The following is a 23,646-nucleotide window of genomic DNA, read 5'->3' on the forward strand; positions in this document are numbered from 1 at the left end:
AAAGATAAACTGTAAACTGCAATAATGTTCAGCGAAGTAAGATCTACAAATAAGTCAATTGACCAAAATGGTCAGTTGACCTCTTTAGGAGTTATTGCCCTTTATAGTCAATTTTTAACCATTTTTCGTAAATCTTAGTAATCTTTTAGAAAAATCTTCTCCTCTGAAACTACTGGGCCAAATTTAACCAAACTTAGCTATAATTGGGGTATCTAGTTAAAAAAAATGTGTCCGGTAACTTGGCCAACAAACCAAGATGGCCGCCATGGCTAAAAATAGAACATGGGGGTAAAATGCAGTTTTTGGCTTATAACTCAAAAACCAAAGCATTAAGAGCAAATCTGACAGGAAGTAAAATTGTTGATCAGGTCATAATCTATCAGCCCTGGAATTTTCAGATGAATCGGATAATCGGTTGTAAGGTTGCTGCCCCTGAATTGGTAATTTTGAGGAAATTTTGCTGTTTTTTTTTTTTATCTTGAATATTATTATAGATAGAGATAAACTGTAAACAGCAATTATGTACAGCAAAGTAAGAACTAAAAATAAGTCACTATGACCAAAATAGTCAATTGACCCCCTAAGGAGTCATTACCCTTCATAGTCAATTTTTAACAATTTTCTTAAAATTTGAAGATTTTCAATAACATTTTCCACAGAAAGTACTGTTATAGATAGAGATAATTGTAAGCAGCAAGAATGTTTAGTAAAGTAAGATCTTCAAACACATCACCATCACCAAAACACAATTTTGTCATGAATCCATCTGTGTTCATTGTTTAATATTCACATAGACCAAGGTGAGCGACACAGGCTCTTTAGAGCCTCTAGTTTGTAAACTGTATTGTTATAAATAAGGCTTTTATTTTACTGTTTGAACTATACAATATAGAATTTGATCATTTTTGAAGGCTGTACAGTGACTTATTATTGCCAACATCCACATCATTTTAACTCGAATTGAATATTTAGTTGTCTCACTGGTAGCATTAATCATACCACTTCTTTTTTTTGTTTGGTAGTATTTTTTTTCTTTTAGTCAACATAGTATTCCAGAGACAGAGTGTACCTTGCATTTGGGACTAATATTATGAAGTGATCATCATTCCAAGAACCATCCAACAACATTATTTGGTTTCAGATACTAGTAGCCATGTGGTCCAAAACAGTAAGGATATATTTCAAGGAATAACAGAAATTATATCTATAAACCAAATTCCATTCTACTTGGGTCAGCAGTTCTTGAAGCTTTCCATTAACTTAATTTTTTCCATGGCAGCTATATTAGAGATTTCCTATAAATATAACTATCAAGGCTAATAAACACTCGTTTTATTTGTTATAACTTTATTATCATTCATGAAAGTTGTTCCAGATAAATACATTGTAAATAAAGAAGAATTAACAATTGTTCCTTGCAAAAAAATTATAAATGCAAAATCAAAATGAATTTTAGTACTCAGATAGTATAAATTATCTACTTTTCTATGAGTCAGGTCATATTTTACATCAATACATTGAATGATAATTACATTTACCTTATCTCTGGTCTGTCACTGTATCATATCTACTAAGGGAATATACAAGTATTGTGTCTTTCTTATCAATGAAGGAATATTGATATCCCATATCGAAATTGAAGAAAAACACAAGTTTAACTTGAGTAGTCAACAATACATATAAATTCCATAGCAATGAAAATGAAAGTGTAAAAATAATGACAATAAACAGATTTGGAATTAAACCTTTCCCCAAACCACAAATAAACACACCTTTAACTAAGAAGCTAAATAAACTTAAAACTACAGGACTGATAAAAACTGAATGAACTTTTGTGAAACTATGATTGACTCATATTAAAGGGAAGGTGTAATGGAATTGGTTAGTGCTTATCTTTATCGTACAATATATTTAAACAGAACAACCATGAGACAAATACAGGTAAAACATAACGATATGATCCCTGGAGAACAAAAATATTGCATAACAAACAAAACTGAACAGAATATAACAACTAAGTATAGTCAGTCCTTATATTAGAAATTTTCAAAAAGAAACTGAAGTTTACTATTGCAAACCTTTGAGTAAAAATGTATAAATTAATATCGATTACATAGTACAGTAGTGAAAAATGCCACTTGCTGACATCCCAGAACTACTACTCATTAATCTGCCCTGATTATACATTAAATCTATATTACAATGCATTGCTATTATACTAATGATATTAAGTACCTATCTGAGATGTAAAAAGTATGGACAAATTGCTTAAATATTCCCCCAATTTTAAAACTGTGAATTTATTCTAATTTTGAAAAAAACAATATCAATTTTTGCAGGTATTATATTTTACACTTTCTGGCTAAAGCTATTTTTGCAGCTTTTTTTCTTATCACCATGTCTACAAAATTACTTCCATTTCAAAAAATTTAAAAGTACTAATGATAAATTAAATGAAAGTTACTATTCTTATTTCTATTTAATAACATATGTACCAAGACATAAAACACATGGGGAGGAAAACATGATGAATGTCATGGAATATTGATGTGACTTGAACCATTACTTTGTGGATGTACAAATTTATCAATAAACTCTAAATGAAGGGTTCAAAATTTGTCATATGAAAAATATTGATCATTGCTGTAATCACTACAAAAGTCAAAAAGTCTGAAAAGACTAGTTTTTGTCTGAATTTGCATGAATTTTTACTAGACATTCTTAATTTGTCTAAATCATTTTAAAAAGTTCTTGACATAGTATGAATTTGTCTAATAAGGTTCTTGATTTTTCTTGACAAGTGTCTTGACAGTATGAACATTGTCTTAAAATTTCTCGACACTTCCTGTATCATCTGATAAGAGTCTAGATTAGTCTCGACGAATTCTTGACTGTCTTAAATTTGTCTCGATCTGTCTTGACATATTCTTGACATTCTTAATAATGTCTCGATTTGTCTTGACATATTCTTGACATTCTTAATAATGTCTCGATTTGTCTTGACATATTCTTGACATTCTAAAAAATGTCTGAATATGTCTCGACACATTCTTTACAGTCTTAAATATGTCTTGACACTATCTCAACAGTATAAATTTCGCCTTAAAATGTGAACAGACTTATTCTGCACTGTTTATGACATTCTATTGCTGTTATATACTTACTATTGCTAAACTAAACTTTGAAGAATCAATGATTAATTTGGTATAGTAAGATACCCTTTTGGTGCAACTAAGTTGGAATACTCTGAATAACCCCCAATGTAGTTTAATTTTGATTTATTTTTATTAAACGTTTAATAAATTATTTTCACTTGGAATATAAGTTAAGGTTACTGACAAACAGTATTTCGATATTTGCCGTTCGCAAAACTGCCATTCAAATTTGCTTTACTAAAATAGGTGTCTTGTAGGCAGTTACAATGGACCCATTATAAATACATTTTTTTATTATTCCTGGAGAAGTTAATATTTTTCTTTTAATCTTTGGGAAATATTCAAATTATTTTTATGTTAAAATAATTTCATAATTTTCATGAAGAAAATCAATTTTAATTCCTTTTTTTTCATTTACATCTATGAACAAAATCTTAAAATTGGTTTGGCATGGTAGGTCAACTTATAAGCTTATTACTGGCAAAGCAGTAATTTCTATTTGACAGTTGCATGTAATCTGGTGTGTGGAATATCTTAAATTTATTGGAACATCCTGTCCATGTGTAATACTTAATATATATTCCAACGGATGACATTACACAAATTTTCTTCTGTTAAATGAATCATTTGTATATCATCATAATTTACTATTTCAAAAAACCATATGTTGGTACAATAATTATTTACCATATAAAAATTGAATATTATGAATGTAGAATGAAATATGTCTACAGTATGATTGGTTTTAATCATTTAATTTGTAAAATTAAGTAATCAAAATTTGTAATTATTTAAAAACCAATTTTCAATTGTTTTATATCAACACACCCACATTTGAATTATTTTATACATTAGATTTCATAGCCATATTTGCATTTGTAAAGATATTTATTTACCCAAATTTTCATTTATTTTACATGCCCATTTTTTATTATTGAAGTGTAACTTGAAACAACAGTATATTATATAAAGAGAAATAAATATTAAAGTTATATCATGAATATTGGTCATGATTTGTAAAACTCAGAACTGTCAAGTAAATTTAAGACACAATTCAACATTTTCAGAATATGTCAAGCCATACTGAGAAAAAAACAGAATGTCGAGAAATTTCAAGACAGTATTCAAATGTCAAGAATTTGTAAAGAAATTTTAAGACAATATTCAGAATGTCGAGAATATGTCAAATAAATTTCATACAAATTTGATATAAATGAGAATTTGTCAAGAAAAATTAAGACACAAGTCATACTTTTGGAGAATGTCGAGTAAAAGTTCATGCAAATTAAGACAAAAACTGGTCTTTTCAGACTTTTAGACTTTTGTAGTGAATAAATATGCAACCTATAGTCAACTTCTTATACTTTTTATCAGTAGAAAAAAAATGATATTTATATTAGCTTATACATTGTAATTGTTCATTAGTTAGCATTATGAACTCACTGTAAAATTTGACTCAATGTTCTAAAATTTCAATTGTCTCTTTTTTCATTGTCGTTATCTTATAAAAATGTTACCTTAAGCAGAAAAAGAAAAATAATCAAAGGAGAAATTCAAAATTCTGTTTAATACTCTAGAAATATTTGAAACATCTTTTTTCAAATTATTAAAACTGAAAGATGTCTACTCTAACCAGCAATATATATATTTATGAAAAATATGGATTAACAACAAATACATAAAAATAAATGTAGGAGCATTACCAGATTATCAAATAGAGCAAATGAAGTTCAAATGAATTAATGCAATGTTTAAATATATATTAAGCAAAAACAAGGATATGTATAGGAGAAACTACCAATTATATAAAATTAAAGCAAAATTGTGCTGACTTGTTTAAAATGATTTTATCATTTAGTACTGTATTTTGTAAAATCTATATTGTATTTACATTTTTGTAATTCAGGTTGAAGAAGTAAACCCTATACTCAATTGATAATAATGATTATATGTATTATATATATAACAATTTAAGCACTTGATAGATTACCACAGTTATTAGAAATTTTATAAAACCTTTGAAAGGTTATTAAAAAAAATATGGGGGAGTTGGAAGGCACTTAACTTTTTTTTGAATGGGTTCAGGCAGGTCACTTAGTTCAAATTGTGAGGTCTTTTAAGTTCAAATTGTGAGTGTATGTATGCAAAGTAAAATGCAATTGTATGGGTGAAACAAAGAGTGCCTTCCAATCCCATGCCCAAACGTTAATGTTCTTGTATTAGAACTCTCAACAACAACCTATCTTTCAATACATTATAATTAAAGTAATGACCTCTTAAAATAACCAAATCTCTATTGTCAAATCACAGAAACCTAAAATAATAAAAGTCTTGAGACTTTAAAAAATCAATCTGCATCTGCATAAAAAATAAATGCTTTGAGCATAATAAAGACAGAGATCACAGTAATCAATGCATTCCATAACATATATACAAATTAACTTTCCATTTGAAAAAATGTATATGCTTAAATATTCTGCAAAAACTCTTACTTCAGTCATACAAGTAAATGATATTGAAGAAGATTTAAAGAAAACCCTATGAACTATCTAACCTTTTTACATTATGATATTTGAACATGCTAATCATTTCTTTTAAATAAAAATCTTAAGAATATAAACTTTTAAATATGCAATTGCTGTGTGGCAGTGGATACTCATGGATGGTATATAATCAGATAATCTAAAATAAAATGCTTTTAAAAATATCTAAATAAGAAGAATTAGAATGAATTTGATCTTGTGAATTGAATTTGTATATTAATGAGATCTATTTTTTCACTTTCCCTCTCTTTCATCAGAAAACTTAAAACTACAACTCTACTCCATCTACAGTATAAGTGTAGTTATTTTATAACTCATCACTATTCACTGAATATTCATCAGGTAAATTGTTTCTTTAAAGACTTCAGTTCCATCCAAACTAACTTCATTAAACTTTTGAAATGTTAGTCTGAATTAACAACCATTAAGTTAGATACTGTTGATACAATCAAAGGTCTATTAAGATGACCAAGATGTTGGTAGTTTAATATTCAACAAATCAGGCAGTTTATTATATTTCTTGGCAAAGAACAAACTACCAGCTATTACAACCACAGAAATACCTAGAGCTGTCCATATCAAAGATGAACTACTGTTTTCAGCTGCTTCCTTTGCTTTTTGGTTTAATTCTTTATCTAGAAGTTCGAATTCCTTTAATTTTTGCTGAAATAAAAGAAAAATTTATCATTAGTTTTAAATCCTTAAAAAAAACTATTCACAAGAGTTATGGAAAGGCATGTATACCTTATACTCATTCTATACACCAAAAATATAAATGGTCCTATCATTAATTGTACCTGAGAAACAAATCAAATCACAAAATATTAACGTTGACCAATGAACCATGAAAATGAGGTCAAGGTTATATGTTACCTGCCAGACAGACATGTAACCAATTCTAATATGACGTTCTTCTTAAGCTTTGAGTACAAAGCCATGTTCTAATTCAAATAGAACATGGGCTGCACGTGATTGACGTCACAATTGAAATTGCAACGTCAGATGAATTTTGAACAACGCCAGAGATCAAAATGGACATTTTTGTTGGTGTTGCTCGCTAGGAAATTAAATAAAAACATTCTAAAAGTAAGTTTAAATGTTTCTGTTCTTTTTTTATTGATAAATTGCTGATTTTCTATAATGTTTTTAGTTTATGAAATCAAAATGGCGACATTCCGAGCGTTTACTATAGGTCAGCTTCGAAGTGAAAAAGTTCAAATATTCCTATTAGAATCGAAATAATTCTATCCTGCCATGCTCTATGCTCATTTTAACATGGGTAGGCATTATATTTGTAAACATTTAATACCTCGCAAACGCTCGGTATTAAGATATTAACAAATATAATGCCTACCCATGTTAAAATGAGCATAGAGCATGTCAGGATAGAATTATTTCTTAAACAGTATTCCATACACCAAATGTACACAGTGATCTTATAATCATATCATACATTCAATGAAGTGGCCTTATTTATCATATCACAGGAATTGAACAAACCACAAAACTTAAACATGTCCAATGAAACCTGACAGTTGGAATATAAAACTTTCTGCAGCAGGCAATATCATATGTTTCACATGTGCTTTACATTGTCCAAAATGGGATCAAAATAAATCATATCTACCTTGTAAAAGGCCTCTGCATTGTGTTGCACCAGCATTTTGACATTCCCCCCTGCCTTCAGGAATACCTGCACAGCCTCATTATGACTAACATTTCTTAAATCCTCACCATTTACCTGCAAATTTAAACACAACAAATTCACAACAGATCTGATATTTTTACTTTTCAAATCATATATTCTGAAAATAGAATAAAAGTAAAGGCTAAATCTTTTGTGAATCATTTTATACATATAGAGAGTTAGATTAGGGGCTAACCTGGCTCTGCATTAATTACTTGGATCTTAAACTGATTTAAAATACCTGTAGCCTTACATTTTGTGAGGTAATGCAACTTTTGCTCTATCACAGTTCAGTAAGAGGGAATTTACCAAAATATCAATTAAGTCAGTACCAGGTTTTTTTTTAACACATTTCTAGGTTTTATGACATATGTTTTCTATGATATTATGTTTAACTTGTAAACAAATATAAATTTCTTAGCAATACAAATTTTGGTATGCGATTTTTTTCTATCTGTGATGCTTTGCTTTTGAAGATATTAAAAAATACTTGCATTTTCCTATTTCTAATTTATGCCTGATGGGCATGTTAGCTGATTTGTAGAGCAAAAACCTAAGTGTATACTAGTTTTACTAGACACTCTAAGAACATGCAGCTCAAGTACATGTTTACAGTTGTAATTGTTCCAGTGGTTTCAGATGAGAAAATCTTTTCAAAAGTTTAGGTCAATGACAGATTCTAAGTTATTACTATAGCTTAAATGATCTGTAGAGCCAGGTGAACTTACATCGTGATTCGGTGCCATGTTTGATTTCTTTGATCACATTGATGTTATGACTTAATTAATATTTCCTTAATCTAGCTATGTCCAAGGCTATTATTATAGTGGCAATAACGTGTCATATTTAATTGCAATATAAACAGTGAAATTAAATTGAATTATGTGCATGGACAAAATAAGTGTCGAACATCCTCTACGTTTGAAAATTATTTGGTCGCCATTTTTCAAAATTTTCTAACCAGATGCTCCGCAGGGCGCAGCTTTATACGACCGCAGAGGTTGAACCCTGAACGGTTGGGGCAAGTATGGACACAACATTCAAGCTGGATTCAGCTCTAAATTTGGATTGTGATTAAATAGTTGACACAGCATAGGTTTCTGACACAGAATGAATGTGGTCTAATGAACTTAAAATGTTTTTTTTGCCTTTGAGCAGTTCACTATGCTGTTGAATATTAATCCTCTCAAAAAAAAGTTTGAAGAAATTTTCTTTTTATTTATGAAATCTGAAATGAGAAAAATTTAACCTCCCCCCCCCCCCCATTTATTTTTCACATCCCCCTTTCCCTTTTTCCAAAACTGATCTCAATTCAAATTTCTAATGGAGTTTGCAACAATAACTACTCATTTAAATACATCATAAAATATTAAAATGTAAAATAAAGTGCTTGTTATCACTGAATGGTAAAGATTGTTTTAATTTATCAGTTGGTAGTAAAAGTAAATATACATTGTATATTGTATAAAACAATGATTTAAGTTGATTCAACTACTATTCTGGACAAAGAAAGATAACTCTAATTGAAAATTTCTTGCTATTGCACAATATTGTGCAATTAGATATTTCTTGCTATTGCGCAATACTGTGCAATTGAAAATATTTGCTATTGCACAATACTGTGCAATTGAAGATTTCTTGCTATTGCGCAATAATGTGCAATTGAAAATTTCTTGCTATTGCACAATACTGTGCAATTGAAAATTTCTTGCTATTGCACAATACTTAATATAATAATTTTGGATCCTGATTTGAACCAACTTGAAAACTGGGCCCATAATCAAAAATCTAAGTACATGTTTAGATTCAGCATATCAAAAAAGCCCAAGAATTCAATTTTTGTTAAAATCAAACTAAGTTTAATTTTGGACCCTTTGGACCTTAATGTAGACCAATTTGAAAATGGGACCAAAAATTAAGAATCTACATACACAGTTAGATTCGGCATATCAAAGAACCCCAATTATTCAATTTTTGATGAAATCAAACAAAGTTCAATTTTGGACCCTTTGGGCCCCTTATTCCTAAATTGTTCGGACCAAAACTCCCAAAATCAAACCCAACCTTCCTTTTGGGGTCATAAACCTTGTGTTTAAATTTCAAAGATTTCTATTTACTTATACTAAAGTTATGGTGTGAAAACCAAGAATAATAAAATTGAGAATGGAAATGGGGATGCTTATTTGGGCCCTTTTTGGCTCTTAATTCCTAAACTGTTGGGACCTCAACTCCCAAAATCAATCCCAACCTTCCTTTTGTGGTTATAAACCTTGTGTTTAAATTTCATTGATTTCTATTTACTTATACTAAAGTTATTGTGCGAAAACCAAGAATAATGCTTATTAGGGCCCTTTTTTGGCCCCTTATTCCTAAACTGTTGGAACCAAAACTCCCAAAATCAATCCCAACCTTCCTTTTGTGGTCATAAACCTTGTGTCAAAATTTCATAGATTTCTATTTACTTAAACTAAAGTTATAGTGCAAAAACCAAGAAAATGCTTATTTGGGCCCTTTTTGGCCTGTAATTCCTAAAATGTTGAGACCAAAACTCCCAAAATCAATCCCAACCTTCCTTTTGTGGTCATAAACCTTGTGTTAAAATTTCATAGATTTCTATCCACTTTTACTAAAGTTAGAGTGCGAAAACTAAAAGTATTCAGACGACGACGACGCCAACGTGATACCAATATACAACCAAAAAATTTTCAATTTTTGCGGTCGTATAAAAATAACAACAGCATGTTTAAGCTTAATCAAAAGGAACCAATGTTCGATTTTATGCTGCTTTAAGGTAAGACAATGACTGAAAATGTGAGCATCCAACAGTTTTTGCTTTTCATTGTAAAAATCTCACAAATTATATTTTTACCATGTCGCCCCATGCTGTCAATGTGGTTGTCATCTTGAAAAATAATACCAGATTTTCTGAAAATAGCTTATTTTCAAATCAATTTGGAAGGGACATAATAAAAAATTAAAAACCAATTGTTCAGAGAACAATTGAAGGTCTTTCCACCAGTTAATATATATTTTGATATTAAAATATTAAAAATCAGTCTAAAATGTCAGTTAATATGGCTTTATGATGTATAGATATGAATTTAAAGCAAAGGTCAAAATCTAGAACGTCAAATTAACCTATGACCTTGACCTCAATTTCAAGGTCACAAACTGAGGATCTCAAATCAAAAGACCCTAGGTCTCTAATATGTATGGTTAATAAGTTATATCACTTTACACATAATTTTAGATATGATAGGGGCAAACACTCCCATTCATTGTTTACGCACCCTTTCAACTAAAATTATTAAGTTACGACATGTCGCAACTAACAATTTAGTCAAAATAATTTGTCGATATCTTATACAGTTTCTGGAAATGAGTGGAAATAAGCCCAATTCAAAAAATAGAATATGACCTTGACCTTTGACCTTGACCTAATTTTCATTTTTTTGGACCAAGGACCTCAAATCAAAAGATCCTAGGTCTCTATCACTTATGGTTTACAAGATAGAAATACATATCAAATGCATAAGGGGAAATAACTCTCATATGGAGCATTCATATCGCTTCGGTCAAAATAGGACAAATCATGAGAAGGATATAACGAGCAATTTTGTAAAATAAATTTGTCGTAATCTTTTACGGTTGCGAAGGAGTCGTGGACACAAGAAAAACAGCGTTTGGGGAGATAACTCCTACAAAGAAAAGTATTCGGTTACGCAGGGTAAATTTCAAAAGCGCATAAACTGTTCGATATCATATACCAAATATCTAAGCGACATATTGAGAAACAAATGTTTATCGCAAGAACAAAATTTGGCGGAAGAAAAAAAAAAAATAATCAGAAGAAAAACAATAGGTCTTTCCTCAGAAAAGTGGAAAGACCTAATTAAACTATTCCATATACAATATTTCAAATATTTATGAATATAATAATAAGCACATATTCCCATAATTATTCCATCTGTTTTGTTTAAATCGCAATTTAAGGTTAAACACAACAGAAAATCCAATATTTACCGTAGTTGTATGATTTAACAGTGTGAACTATCAAGGCAACATGACAAATTTTCAAAAGCATTTGGAAGGGAGAAGATCAAAATTTAAACTTTTCCAAAAGGCATATTTATATTTCTAAATATATGAGGAATTACTATATATTTCCACTCTTTTTGTATCATGATCTTAAAGTAATGTATTTTTTCGATTCCAGAAAGCCCCTATGCATTTCTATACATTTTACTTGGGCTTGATACGGGTGATGTGTGACATCACCAAAGTCACGTGATGACTGCTATAGTTGGATATGTTGTATTCTCAGTTATGAATTCAACAATATAGACACAAATAATGGAGTGAAATAGAATATTTTATTCACCAAAAAAGGGCCTATAGCATACAAACAATATAACACATTTTGTCATAAACAATAACGTATATAACATGAAGGAAATAGAGCTTTGCCACAACGCGACAAATTACATTAAAAAAAATACAATTTATTATTTTACACAAAATGTGATGCTATCCAAAATTTCTGTGGAGAACACGGCAAGATTACAAAATATTCTATAGAAATCCCAAATAAAACTAGAGGCTCTAAAGAGCCTGTGTCGCTCACCTTGGTCTATGTGAATATCAAACAATAGACACAGATAGATTCATGACAATATTGTGTTTTGGTGATGGTGATGTGTTTGTAGATCTTACTTTACTAAACATTCTTGCTGCTTACAATTATCTCTATCTATAACAGTACTTTCTGTGGAAAATGTTATTGAAAATCTTCAAATTTTAAGAAAATTGTTAAAAATTGACTATGAAGGGCAATAACTCCTTAGGGGGTCAATTGACTATTTTGGTCATACTGACTTATTTTTAGTTCTTACTTTGCTGTACATTATTGCTGTTTACAGTTTATCTCTATCTATAATAATATTCAAGATAACAACCAAAAACTGCAAAATTTCCTTAAAATTACCAATTCAGGGGCAGCAACCCCATAACGGGTGGTCCGATTCATCTGAAAATTTCAGGGCAGATAGATCTTGACCTAATAAACAATTTTACCACATGGCAGATTGCTCTAAATGCTTTGGTTTTTGAGTTATAAGCCAAAAACTGCATTTTACCCCTATGTTCTATTTTTAGCCATGGCAGCCATCTTGGTTCGTTGGCCGGGTCACCGGACACATTTTTTTAACTATATACCCCAATGATGATTATGGCCAAGTTTAGTTAAATTTGGCCCAGTAGTTTCAGAGGAGAAGATTTTTCTAAAAGATTACTAAGATTTACGAAAAATGGTTAAAAATTGACTATAAAGGGCAATAACTCCTAAAGTGGTCATCTGACCATTTTGGTAATGTTGACTTATTTGTAGATCTTACTTTGCTGAACATTATTGCTGTTTACAGTTTATCTCTATCTATAATAATATTCAAGATAATAACCAAAAACAGCAAAATTTCCTTAAAATTTCCATTTCAGGGGCAGCAACCCAACAACGGAATGTCTGATTCATCTGAAAATTTCAGGGCAGATAGATCTTGACCTAATGAACAATTTTACCCCCCCCCCCCCCCCCCCCCCATGTCAGATTTGCTCTAAATGCTTTGGTTTTTGAGTTATAAGCCAAAAACTGCATTTTACCCCTATGTTCTATTTTTAGCCATGGCGGCCATCTTGGTTCGTTGGCCGGGTCACCGGACACATTTTTTAAACTAGATACCCCAATGATGATTATGGCCAAGTTTGGTTAAATTTGGCCCAGTAGTTTCAGAGGAGAAGATTTTTCTAAAAGATTAATAAGATTTACGAAAAATGGTTAAAAATTGACTATAAAGGGCAATAACTCCTAAAGTGGTCATCTGACCATTTTGGTCTTGTTGACTTATTTGTAGATCTTACTTTGCTGAACATTATTGCTGTTTACAGTTTATCTCTATCTATAATAATATTCAAGATAATAACCAAAAACAGCAAAATTTCCTTAAAATTACCATTTCAGGGGCAGCAACCCAACAACGGAATGTCTGATTCATCTGAAAATTTCAGGGCAGATAGATCTTGACCTGATGAACAATTTTACTGTGTGTCAGATTTGCTCTAAATGCTTTGGTTTTTGAGTTATAAGCCAAAAACTGCATTTTACCCCTATGTTCTATTTTTAGCCATGGCGGCCATCTTGGTTGGTTGGGCGGGGCACCGGACACAATTTTTAAACTAGATACCCCAATGATGATTATGGCCAAGTTGGTTAAATTTGACCCAGTAGTTTCAGAGGAGAAGATTTTTCTAAAAGATTAATAAGATTTACGAAAAATGGTTAAAAATTGACTATAAAGGGCAATAACTCCTAAAATGGTCAACTGACCATTTTGATCATGTTGACTTATTTGTAGATCTTACTTTGCTGAACATTATTGCTGTTTACAGTTTATCTCTATCTATAATAATATTCAAGATAATAACCAAAAACAGCAAAATTTCCTTAAAATTACCATTTCAGGGGCAGCAACCCAACAACGAAATGTCCGATTCAACTGAAAATTTCAGGGCAGATAGATCTTGACCTGTTGAACAATATTACCCCATGTCAGATTTGCTCTAAATGCTTTGGTTTTTGAGTTATAAGCCAAAAACTGCATTTTACCCCTATGTTCTATTTTTAGCCATGGCGGCCATCTTGGTTTGTTGGCCGGGTCACCGGACACATTTTTTAAACTAAATACCCCAATGATGATTGTGGCCAAGTTTGGTTAAATTTGGCCCAGTAGTTTCAGAGGAGAAGATTTCTGTAAAAGTTAACGCAGGACGACGACGACGACGACGACGACGGACGCCGGACGCCAAGTGATGAGAAAAGCTCACTTGGCCCTTTGGGCCAGGTGAGCTAAAAATAATGGTGCTTTGAAATACCCATGAAATAACCAAGACATATGTTTATGACACAGAAATCTTTTACTGCAATAAATGTAGGATTAATTACCTACAACTGTCAAATTCAAGGGAATATTTTTTTCTACCTATTTTCGTATACAACCGGATGTGACGTACCATGATTTGGTGGTATAACACCTCAATACAGAAAATAAAATCATTTTTAATTAGCTTAGTTCAATTCCACTGGAAAATTTTATACAGCTAACCTCTAATATTTTATCTCCTTCTTTTAATCTTCCATCTTCATATGCTGTACCAATATCCCTGATCTTTGTCACAAATATTCCATGGTCATTCTTCAAATGTGGTACATCAATTCCTCCTCTAATATTAAACCCCAGTCCTATAATAGTGATGTCAACTAACATTAATGATTGTTAAATGTATGCCTAAACTAAAGGTAACTTTAACACAAGTATGTTTGTCAAGTTCTTTACAATCAGATTAATACCAGGTTTACAAAAACTAGAGGCTCTAAAGAGCAAGTGTCGCTCACCTTGGTCTATGTGAATATTAAACAATGGACACAGATGGATTCATGACAAAATTGTGTTTTGGTGATGGTGATGTGTTTGTAGATCTTACTTTACCAAACATTCTTGCTGCTTACAATTATCTCTATCTATAACAGTACTTTCTGTGGAAAATGTTATTGAAAATCTTCAAATTTTAAGAAAATTGTTAAAAATTGACTATGAAGGGTAATAACTCCTTAGGGGGTCAATTGACTATTTTGGTCATACTGACTTATTTTTAGTTCTTACTTTGCTGTACATTATTGCTGTTTACAGTTTATCTCTATCTATAATAATATTCAAGATAATAACAAAAAAACAGCAAAATTTCCTCAAAATTACCATTCAGGGGCAGCAACCTAACAACCGATTATCCGATTCATCTGAAAATTCCAGGGCAGATAGATCGTGACCTGATCAACAATTTTACTTCCCGTCAGATTTGCTCTTAATGCTTTGGTTTTTGAGTTATAAGCCAAAAACTGCATTTTACCCCCATGTTCTATTTTTAGCCATGGCGGCCATCTTGGTTTGTTGGCCGAGTTACCGGACACATTTTTCTAACTAGATACCCCAATAATGATTATGGCTAAGTTTGGTTAAATTTGGCCCAGTAGTTTCAGAGGAGAAGATTTTTCTAAAAGATTACTAAGATTTATGAACTAGAGGCTCTAAAGAGCCTGTGTCGCTCACCTTGGTCTATGTGCATATTAAACAAAGGACACAAATGGATTCATGACAAAATTGTATTTTGGTGATGGTGATGTGTTTGAAGTTCTTACTTTACTGAACGATTTTGCTTCTTACAATTATATCTATCATGAACTTTGCCCATTAGTAACAGAGAACTATATTTGGTAAAAATTTACATAAATTTACCAAATTAATGAAAATTGTTAAAAATTGACTATAAAGGGCAATAACTCCTTAAGGGGTCAATTGACCATTTAGGTCATGTTGACTTATTTGTAGATCTTACTTTGCTGAACATTATTGCTGTTTACAGTTTATCTCTAACTATAATAATATTCAAGATAATAACCAAAAACAGCAAAATTTCTTCAAAATTACCAATTCAGGGGCAGCAACCCAACAACCGATTGACCGATTCATCTGAAAATTTCAGGGCAGATAGTTCTTGACCTGATAAACATTTTTATCCCCTGTCAGATTTCCTCAAAATGCTTTGGTTTTTGAGTTATAAGCCAAAAACTGCATTTTACCCCTATGTTCTATTTTTAGCGGTGGCGGCCATCTTGGTTGGTTGACCAGGTCACGCCACACATTTTTTAAACTAGATACCCCAAAGATGATTGTGGCCAAGTTTGGATTAATTTGGCCAAGTAGTTTCAGAGGAGAAGAATTTTGTAAAAGATAACTTTAATTTACGAAAAATGGTTAAAAATTGACTATAAAGGGCAATAACTCCTAAACGGGTCAACTGACCATTTTGGTCATGTTGACTTATTTGTAGATCTTACTTTGCTGAACATTATTGCTGTTTACAGTTTATCTCTATCTATAATAATATTCAAGATAATAACCAAAAACAGCAAAATTTCCTCAAAATTACCAATTCAGGGGCAGCAACCCAACAACCGATTGACCGATTCATCTGAAAATTTTAGGGCAGATAGATCTTGACCTGATAAACATTTTTATCCAATGTCAGATTTCCTCAAAATGCTTTGGTTTTTGAGTTATAAGCCAAAAACTGCATTTTACCCCTTTGTTCTATTTTTAGCCGTGGCGGCCATCTTGGTTGGTTGACCAGGTCACGCCACACATTTTTTAAACTAGATACCCCAAAGATGATTGTGGCCAAGTTTGGATTAATTTGGCCAAGTAGTTTCAGAGGAGAAGATTTTTGTAAAAGATTACTTTAATTAACGAAAAATGGTTAAAAATTGACTATAAAGGGCAATAACTCCTAAACAGGGCAACTGACCATTTTGGTCATGTTGACTTATTTGTAGATCTTACTTTGCTGAACATTATTGCTGTTTACAGTTTATCTCTAACTATAATAATATTCAAGATAATAACCAAAAACAGCAAAATTTCTTCAAAATTACCAATTCAGGGGCAGCAACCCAACAACCGATTGACCGATTCATCTGAAAATTTCAGGGCAGATAGATCTTGACCTGATAAACATTTTTACCCCATGTCAGATTTGCTCTAAATGCTTTGGTTTTTGAGTTATAAGCCAAAAACTGCATTTTACCCCTATGTTCTATTTTTAGCCGTGGCGGCCATCTTGGTTGGTTGACCGGGTCACGCCACACATTTTTTAAACTAGATACCCCAATGATGATTGTGGCCAAGTTTGGTTTGATTTGGCCCAGTAGTTTCAGAGGAGAAGATTTTTGTAAAAGTTAACGACGACAGACGACGACGACGACGACGGACGACGGACGACGACGGACGACGGACGCCAAGTGATGAGAAAAGCTCACTTGGCCCTTCGGGCCAGGTGAGCTAAAAATGGTTAAAAATTGACTATAAAGGGCAATAACTCCTAAAGTGGTCAACTGACCATTTTGGTCATGTTTTGGTCATGTTGACTTATTTGTAGATCTTACTTTGCTGAACATTATTGCTGTTTACAGTTTATCTCTATCTTTAGTAATATTCAAGATAATAACCAAAAACAGCAAAATTTCCTTAAAATTACCATTTCAGGGACAGCAACCCAACAACGGAATGTCCGATTCATCTGAAAATTTCAGGGCAGATAGATTTACCGATGAACAATATTACCCCTGTCAGATTTGCTCTAAATGCTTTGGTTTTTGAGTTATAAGCCAAAAACTACATTTTACCCCTATGTTCTATTTTTAGCCATGGTGGCCATCTTGGTTGGTTGGGCGGGGCACCAGACACATTTTTTAAACAAGATACCCCAATGATGATTATGGCCAAGTTTGGTTAAATTTGGCCCAGTAGTTTCAGAGGAGAAGATTTTTCTAAAAGATTACTAAGATTTACGAAAAATGGTTAAAAATTGACTATAAAGGGCAATAACTCCTAAAGTGGTCACTTATTTGTAGATCTTACTTTGTAGTTTCAGAGGAGAAGATTTTTGTAAAAGTTAACGCAGGACGACGACGACGGACGCTGGACGCCAAGTGATGAGAAAAGCTCACTTGGCCCTTTGGGCCAGGTGAGCTAAAAAACATACAGTTCAGGTCTACAAAAAAAACTTAACATTTATTTTATATTTTAACATGCATTACTTATATTTAATGTTGATTCTTACTGCCAAACCTACATTATCGTTTAACAATGTACAACAAAGAACCTACTGAGCTATTTATAAGTCTCTGAAACTGTTAGTTTAACAAATAAACATACTATTAAATTGACTACCCAAATGCCCAATGACTTTAAATGGGTGCCAATTTGACTAGATGCTAATATGATCGAGTGCTGATTTGACTTGTGATCTACATGGAGTGGATAAAAATATTTTTAGATTTTTCATTCCTTATCAAGATGTTTCTTAAACATTGTAAAAGAGCCTACTATTACCAACAAATCTGTATCTGAGGAGCATACAATTCCTCACAGATTTATATATCCATACTGAAAAGTATGATTTTAACAGACACCAACTGCCAGTACTCTCAAACCGCACTTTCGTGTAAATCTTCTTTGTTATCTAATGTTTACTTATTTAGTGTTAAATCTCATCTCTCTGTTTTCAATATAAACCAGCTTTGATAAGTGTTTGTATTAAATTATAAGTAGCGTATTAAATTATAATCCTGGTACAATGTACCTTTGATAACAATTTGGTATGAATTAAAATTTTCACTTCTGTTCTTGTACTATGAACAACTAAATTATTTATTTTGTAAAACATATTTACAATCTTTATTACTGTATACCTTACAACAAAATTATTTTCATTTACCTGTATACATTATTCTATTTAAGGTTTTGGTTGAGTTTCTTAAATTTAAATTGTTTAACATCTCACCACTTAGGGACGACATCAAAAGATCGATGTAGGATAAAAAACTTAAATCAAATCAATGGGGTTGGGGGGGTTGAAATTCTGCAAGTTTTGTATATCTAAAATCGATTTTTACATATATCCCTATTGGTAAATCAATTTTTCCCAAATTAAGTTAAGAGAGGGGGTGGGGGGGGGGGGGGGGTCAGTGAAAAAACTATGTGAATTAAGTTTTTTATCTTACATTGAACTTTTGATGTCGTCCCTTACAATGACTAGTACTTATTTCATTGATTTTGTTTTAACATTATGTCATAGATCAAATTTATTCGTTCAGTAAATGTTTACTTGTTTCTTGTGTTAATATGTCTTTTGATTAGGTTAAGCCATTTCAGTGCGTCTCAATGGGGTCTCAGTGTGATGCAGGATTGCCGATTTTTTGTAAGTGTGACATGTGAAATACAAATTATTGTGCTGTGAAAACAGGAAATGATTTCTAGCGGGACAAGGGAAATTACAAAAAAAGAGAATTGCTTACCCATATAGTGAAAGCGGGATACAGGAATCTGAAAAAACAGTAAATGGGATCCGGGATCAGAACCCCCAAATGAGACCCCAATTTCAATTGATATTTACAATGGAGTCCCCGGTGTATGGGCAGCCGGTGATACCACACGATAGCTGATTTCGTCATATTAACACAGTAACACAAATAAAATTGTTCTTATTGTTTTTAGCATTCCAAAGACTACACCGGACTGCACCTTAATATGGGGACGAAGTCCCCAATTACGGTAGAAAAATCAATAAAAAAAAAATCAAAAAAAAAATCGGGAAAATTTCCCGAATTTTTCATTCTACTAATGAACTCAAAATCGTTAATTTTTTTTTTCAGATCTAGTTCCTGTTCCGGTTTTCCCCGCATTTGCGCAGAAATCTGTCTTGTTTGCATGAGACTTTGAAAAGAAAATTATATGTATCAGTCTAGTAAAATATAAGATTGGAACTCAATACAATTTCATTTTTAATAATTAGTTTGATTTGAAAAAAACGTTACCTGATGGAAGCGTTTCTTTTGTTTACATTGAATATGACGTCATAATTTAAACAACGTCACAGCTAAATCCCTAACCACAGAACCGAAATCGGGAACGTTACGGTATTTCCGTTTCCTTTATTAACATGTTTGAGGTAAGAAAATAATACATACAGACTTCGTCCCCATTCACAGGTTATGCCTGCCTCATATTAGTGTCTTTCTATGTAGTGATGTTATGTACACTATGACTTCAGGTTAGGGTGAAGGTTGGTACTATTTAATGTTCAAACCCTATGCATTTGTTTGCATCTGTCCTAAGTAAGGAACCTGATGTTTAGTTACTTTTATTGATGTGGTTCATAAGTGTTTCTGGTTTCTTGTTTTTTATATAGATTAGACTGTTGTTTTTTCTCATGTTTCTGTTTGAATTATTTTACACTAGTCATTTTTTGGAACCCCTTATAGTTTGCTGTTTAGTGTTAGCCAAAGCTCCTTAGAGCAATGTTTAGCAAAAGTGGCTCTGTCAGTAAATTTATGCAGGAATCCCCAAAAAAGAAAAAAAAGTGGATCAGCTGCTTTCAGTTTCAAAAATATATTATTATCATATATATATGTTATACATTTAGTTAAATACCAAGATGATTATCAAGTTATAACAAAATCATTATTTACCATTTGGACCACGAGGTAATTCGATTTTTTCTTCTATCAAGTCCATTCATTCAAAAATATAAAATGCAAAGTTCAACTTGAACCACCTTGGAACTCTTTTGTGCACAGAGGTATGTTTGGTATATAGTAAGACTATGAACCGAAAAAAAGTACCATTTAGATTTCTTAAACTATTCATATCGTTTTAATCTTATAAAATATACAGATTTATTTTAGACGATATCAATATATATTTGTCTCTGGCAAAACCAATATTATAATGGTATTATAAGTCTCCGATATTGATAACTGAAATAATGAATACAAGTGTTAGCATTTTAAAAAGCTTTACTGACTTCAACATCTATAGCATCTGCTCTCCATTTGAGCTTAATTTATAAGGAACACCAAGGATAAATCCAAGATAATTGTTTATATCTATATACACGGTAAAAGGTAAAATCCGATACAGTTACATCATGGGAGGTAATGACGTTACCAACGTAAAATGTTACGTCACGGTCAAACTGTGAGTCTGTGACATATCGGGAAAAGATACATTTTTCGACTGATTTGTATATCATTCAAAAAGATTATTTGTTCCAATTTTCAAGAAAACGAGCATGAAATAGTCAATAATGCATTTTTTTTTTAAATTTAATAAATACATCCCAAAAAATGTCGTTTTTTTCTACATTTATGAACATTAAATAAATTTGAGGTATTTCTAAAACAACAATTTCACAAATTTATAGGATACACCAAGGATTTGTATAGTAAGACTATACAAATCCTTGGATACACATATATGAAAGAGAAATTACAAAAAAACATGTCTTGTGTTTATCTTTTTAAACTGACAAAAACGTTAAACATTTCTGTCGCAAGGAAAAAAGATTTTGTATATATTGGAAGATATATATAATATTTTAATCCCCAAATGCGCGCAAACGTAGTGCGCCCATTCCCAACTTGGTACAGGCATTTTCAAATGTAGAATGTATATCAACCGGCTACCGATCAATACTCTATACTGAATTATTGAGTTTTCGTAACAAAGTCCAGTCTCACTTAAAAGCCGAATCTACTATAGATGCCCCTCCTTTACAGAAGTCCTAAACCTATACCAGAACTGGCAAGCGGGCGCACTACGTTTGCGCGCATTTGGGGATTAAAATATTTTACGTTTGCGCGCAGCTTTTGATTACATTTGCGCGCATTCATTTTACAGGTAATCTCAGGTAAAAATAATTATTCATATATATTAAATTATAAATGACCTTACTTTATTGGTATTTTCATAATAGCTAGATATGACTATCAATTATTAATTTTGAAAATAGTTCAAAATTCAAATAATATATTGTTCATATTGAATTCTAAAATCAATTTAAAACCCCGTTATATCTTAAGTTCAAGTTATGATAAATGGGCTATGTCACAGATTTTTAAAACTTTTGTCTACAGTACACCTTTGACTTTTTGAATTGTATCTGAAAATCGAAGAAAATATGCGGCTTTATCACCTTTTTTCCCTGCCTAAGAAAAGACTTAGACTAACGGAAGAGGTACTGATAATTGTAAATAATTGAACAAATTGATAAATAAATAAGTATTATGACCTGTATTTTACCTGAGTTTACCTGTCAAAAAAATGCGCGCAAATGTATGCAAAAGCTGCGCGCAAACGTAATGATTTTTGCGCGCAAATGTAATGGTGATGCGCGCAAACGTAATGCACCGGTCGGGAATACAGCCCGTAACAGAGTAATGATCGAATTCGCGTTTCTTTACCGTCAGAATAAGTTACGTTATCGACAAACTTATTTCAGAAGTGACATAATTTAATTTTCTTCATCGACAAAATATTTCATGTCCAACGTATAAGTTTTCATTGTTTAAGTCGAAGTTTTTTTTAACACAGTAAAACATTTTTATAATCAACCTCTGTCATTGGCATTTTCATTTTAACGGTAAAGGATCAAATACGGGATCTCCGAAATTTCTATCATTTGTTACGAGGAAATCATTATTCAATCGAACATATGTCTTTGTTCATGACACATATTATGAAATACAAAGGAGTTGAAATGGTCAAATACTTTCGAACTGACGGAAACAAAAATACATAATCTAGAATGTGTGTTCTGTCATAAACAATGGCTTCGTCGTGCGAATCGACGAGATCATGTTACATGTAACTGATCTTAGCTGTAGAAACAGTTGGTGCGACCTCGATAAAATCTTTATCAATTTAATATAAGCGATAAATATTCATGACTACAATGATAATTAATCTATTGGAGTCACATCCACTGTTTCTACTGTAAACATGAACTCGTCGGTTAGTGCAAAGAAGACACTTTTAAAGATTGAGGTTGTTGGTTTATTCTTTACACCTTCGAGGTATTAAAATTATTTCAGTGTTTATTTAAAGTTAAACTTATTTTCAAATCTCTTCTGTTTAAAATTGTCGAAACTTCCGTTTAAGATTTATGTGGTAAACTATCTATTCTATAGTTAGGACCATTTTATAATAAATACCCTTTTGTACAAGAATACTTTCTTTATAGAAGTATAGATCTGCTGGTTATAGATTTTTTTATAACTTTCATTATTGTGACGACGCGCTATGAAATTCAGATTAATTTATAAATGAAGTTGTGAATAAATTTTTGGTCATAAACACAAATCTTTTAAACAGTTCGACGAGTGCGTCAATGTTACAGTAGTCTGTTTACTGTAAGTTACTAAGCTTGGCCCGATTCATCTGTCATTTATGGAAACTAATTCACCACTTTCTGAGACATTCATTTGTATTTCACCATCAGACATGGAGCTACATTTGTAACTAAAGGAAAACTCTCAAATTAAAGAAATTTAACATGATATACTGAAACTTTCTTATAATCAATTAAACGACTGCTTTTCTTAGATATGTGATTTTTCATGGTCAATCTTTTTCATTGTTAACGGACATTTTGAGATTTTTTATTGTTAAAAAATGGTGTTTTTTTAAAGAAATCAACATTCAAAATTTAGAACTTCGTGAACATGTACAGGAAGCTGAATTATTGCACATCTATGTACTACTTAAAATTGTATTTCGATCTGTTGCTTCCTTAAAATGTTCTGACCGTCCTAAGA

The 23,646-nt window shown here is 31.6% G+C and overlaps 1 protein-coding gene across 1 annotated transcript; it reads right to left on the bottom strand.

Annotated features, from left to right (window-relative positions):
• Nucleotides 1–5,231: 5,231 nt before the first annotated feature.
• Nucleotides 5,232–20,635, bottom strand: LOC143068254 (synaptojanin-2-binding protein-like). The gene is made up of 4 exons (XM_076242170.1): nucleotides 20,521–20,635; nucleotides 14,540–14,676; nucleotides 7,326–7,439; nucleotides 5,232–6,361 (listed from the first exon to the last, which is right to left on the bottom strand). Exons 1-4 carry the CDS (start codon nucleotides 20,564–20,566, stop codon nucleotides 6,158–6,160), a joined length of 501 nt encoding a protein of 166 aa, XP_076098285.1. The 5' UTR covers nucleotides 20,567–20,635; the 3' UTR covers nucleotides 5,232–6,157.
• Nucleotides 20,636–23,646: the final 3,011 nt, after the last annotated feature.

This window comes from Mytilus galloprovincialis, chromosome 3, assembly GCF_965363235.1.
Source record: "Mytilus galloprovincialis chromosome 3, xbMytGall1.hap1.1, whole genome shotgun sequence".
NCBI classification, from domain to species: domain Eukaryota; kingdom Metazoa; phylum Mollusca; class Bivalvia; order Mytilida; family Mytilidae; genus Mytilus; species Mytilus galloprovincialis.

Coding starts and splice junctions, on each gene's coding strand:
- LOC143068254 (XM_076242170.1), bottom strand. CDS start 20,566: ATGGACTTGATAGAAGAAAAAATCGAATTACCTCGTGGTCCAAATG. Junction 7,440..14,539: donor AAGGAGATAAAATATTAGAG/GTTAGCTGTATA, acceptor TTAAATTTGCAG/GTAAATGGTGAGGATTTAAG. Junction 6,362..7,325: donor ATGCAGAGGCCTTTTACAAG/GTAGATATGATT, acceptor CTTTTATTTCAG/CAAAAATTAAAGGAATTCGA.